Raw genomic sequence first — 3,429 nt, 5'->3', positions numbered from 1 at the left:
CCCCTTCCCCCGTTTTTCTCAGTTCCACTTCCAGCCTGCAGCAGCAAAGTGGTTAAGAAGTAGATGTCACTTCCAAGCCTCTGGTCACACAAGATATCCCTTACTATTCGCAGTCTGTTTTTCCTTTAGGTGGGATGCATGTAAAATGGCTGTGCGAGTTCTTGAATGTTTCCTTTTTTGTTATCTGAGTCATAACACTTGACATCCCACAAGAGGCTCCCGTGGGACTGGCTGCCCTTGCCCTGCTGGCCTGGCTGCCCTTGCTCTGCTGGCCTCTGTGCTTTCTGTCTGCCACCCCACACCCCCTCCATGCCAGTACCCTCCTCCCTGACACTCCCCCAGCCTCAGAGCTTGGGCTTCACCTCTTACTCCCAACTGATGCTGCGGTCCACGCTAATCGGTGTTGTTTTGCAGTGTTAGCATACAGCAGCCGATCTGGTCAGTGCTCTTCAGGATCTGTTTTTGTCCCATTCACCCCTGTATGGTGCAGTTTCCTCTTCTTCAAACCACTCCTCTTTTCTCTTCCTCCCTTCTCGGAAACTTTCTGTGAACGCCCTCATACTTTCCTGTTTCCTGTGCCTTAAGGGACTGCTGGTTTGAATGTCCACTCTGCAGTGCAGTTTGCATCCCACAGTATTCGGAAGGGTATGTTTTACTGCATTGTGAAGTCCCAGATATGGAAAGTGCATATCTGGGTTCACATTATTACAAATTGGAGAATACCAGAGCCGACTTATTGCTGTTGAGCATGACACTTCCAGAGCTTCATTCTTCAGTGTCTCATGTGTGTCTTATTGATGACAGTATCTTAAAGAGCAGGCTTAACTTGCAGGTTGCACTTCAAAGTTTAAGAAGGTTTTTGTCACCACTGAATAGCATATGTGCAAACTCTTGTTTCATTTCGGAAATCATGTACTGTGAAGCAGCTTCTTTGAAGGATTTTTTTTTTTTTACAAGACATACAATATGGGGCATAAAATACAAAATCTTGGTTTTTTTTTTCCTGAAAATAATTGTTATATGAGTTTTATATAAATCTTTAAAAGATAATAAAAGAGATGAAGTGGTCCATCTTGGGTTTTTTTTTCACCTCCAATATCAAGTTTCCTTTGTCATAGTAACAGATACTGTTTAAAAAAATCCCCAAACAACCCTATATCTTTGTTCCACAAAGAATTAATTTTCTACAGAATGTCAGACTTAAGATGCTGAAGAACTCTCCATCTTTTGAAATTATTTCTTGTATTTTATTATTAAGTTTTTAGCTATTTGAGCACCTTCGTGGTAGGAAAACTAAAAAGTACTGTTTTTTAGGAGGCCTAGTTGCTCTTTCCTCACTTGATTTATGTATGCTAAACAAATACAGGGAAAAACAATAGGGTAAGCCTTCAAGTAGAGGAGTGTGGTCCCATTTGAAGATATCTATTTTCTTTTTAAATCCTCAACTTAAGTACAGAATTGTTAACACTCCTGGTTCTGCTTCATATTGCAGTAATGACCAGTTTAGGCTTTTGTATCCTTTTGTAAGCTTTGAAGGAATAGTGACAGTCTATTAATGAAAAATATACCCAAGGGGGGGCAGGGAGAAATATATTTCAAATGTAAACACATAAGTACATTTTTTAAGGTTTACAGGACCAGATAATTTTCTTAGGTTTTTTATAGACAAATACGAAATTGATCATTTGTTTGGAAGAACAGTATAAAACCAGAGTATCTTTTTTTCTCTGGTATTAGTTTATGTGTCCTCAGAATAGCTATCTAGGAAAAAGCAAATTTAGTTAGGAAAATGAATTCTTTTTTCTTTCAGAGGAGGACGAATACAGTATTTTCTAAAAGTGTTTTGGCCTCATTTTCAGTTCTTAATATTTCTTAGGAACAGATTAAGCAGCCAGCATCTTTTTTTCTTTTAAAGCAAATCTGCATCTAAGTTGCATTAAAAGTTTTTTAGATAGATTGGATTCAGTTAAACTTCTCTTTCATTTTTTTATTCATTTCATTTACGAACTACAGGACTGAAATTGAGATGCACTTGCAAATACAATGTTGGCATTTGTTTAGGATTAGTTGTTTTTCTAAAATAAAAAATTTGTTTTGGAGGGAATCATGGAGTAGCATACTTGATTTGTTATCCTGCGAGATGTTTAACTGCCATTAAATCACCCACAGTGTGGAAGTGGGGAATTTGCTTCATATTAGCTGGGTTAATGTTTATCATCTAACAATGATGTGGTTTTTGTGTGCCTTAGCATAAGAAAAGCTAAGATAAAATGGCATGTTAAGGTATCAGAATGTAAGGGGTTTGTCGCTACAATTAGCTTGCTTATATAAAATGAGTTGGTTTTGGTTTTACTCAATGACAATTTTTTTTTTTTTTTTTTTTTTTACCTTCCCCCTTCAAAACTGTGTTTGGACAGAAAATCCTCAGTTTCCTCATGTAGGAGAAGTTATTGATGGAGTGGACATGAGGGCAGAAGTCGGAGTTCTTACAAGGAACATCTTAATCAAGGGGGAGACAGAAAATACCTGCTATCGTGAAAAGGAGTGTCAGTTCTTCAATTATGATACATTTGGTGGACATATCAAGGTCTGAAAAACATTTTAAAGTAGCTTTCTGTCATGTAGAGGCATATTGAGGACAAAAAAATTAATGCTAAACTTGGAGGGATTTGAAAACTTACAGAACATCAGTTCATACAGTTGCATTGCATAGAAATAACTTCATTCTCAGCTTTCCCAAAATTAGATTTAACTCATCAATACTTAGTCTGCGGAGTTGGAGGAAGGGATGCGTGAAATGTAGATGTATCCAGCATATATTGCAATGCTGTATGGCAAGGATTAAACCTTACATGTGATGTCCACGCACGTGCATCGTGTAATATTACAGAATAATTTGATCTGTCTTTTCTCTGTCTTCCATCCTTTCACTACCCTTCAACCCCCTCAAGTGATGAGCATTGAATCTCAGAGATCAACCTCATCTGAAATTGGGCCCTAGTGAGGAATGAAGAGGAAAGAAATTGAGTTGGACTGTGGTGGGATTTTTTTTGTTTTGTTTTATTTTGCTGTGGCTTTTTGGGGGTTTCTTTGTTTGTTTGTTAAACTGAAAGAAACTAGGTTATGTAAAGGAAGCTGCTCCTAATTTCTTGGATTACCAACATAAAGAAGGCTGAGGGAAGGTAATATCATATAAACTAATATTTAAACTCGTATTCATTTATGTTTTTAGATTAAAGGATTGAGCTTTTTGAATGTATCAGCTTTTTACTGATGCTGGAGAAGTTTGAGACTTTGTATTTTAAATGCAAATGTGTTTGTGCTCATTGTGTGCTGATCACAGTTTCAGTCTCTTTTTCTAATATATTTGGATGCAGATTTTAATTTTACAGTGGTGTACATAATGGTGGGAAAGAAAATATGCCCTTT

The 3,429-nt window shown here is 37.2% G+C and overlaps 1 protein-coding gene across 1 annotated transcript in view; it reads left to right on the top strand.

The window, feature by feature from the left end:
• The first annotated feature begins 2,419 nt into the window (after positions 1 to 2,419).
• TMEM2 (transmembrane protein 2) overlaps positions 2,420 to 3,429 on the top strand; it is a 22,870-nt gene continuing 21,860 nt past the window's right edge. The window contains exon 1 of the mRNA XM_010180180.1: positions 2,420 to 2,587. Coding sequence (XP_010178482.1) covers positions 2,465 to 2,587 — 123 coding nt within the window. The 5' untranslated portion in view covers positions 2,420 to 2,464. The remainder of the gene's footprint in view (positions 2,588 to 3,429) is intronic.

The sequence above is a fragment of the Mesitornis unicolor genome, unplaced genomic scaffold, assembly GCF_000695765.1.
Source record: "Mesitornis unicolor isolate BGI_N332 unplaced genomic scaffold, ASM69576v1 scaffold34592, whole genome shotgun sequence".
Taxonomy (NCBI): Eukaryota; Metazoa; Chordata; class Aves; order Mesitornithiformes; family Mesitornithidae; genus Mesitornis; species Mesitornis unicolor.
The sequence above is the reverse complement of the archived record's forward strand: the minus strand, read 5'-3'. Positions and strand labels throughout refer to the sequence as shown.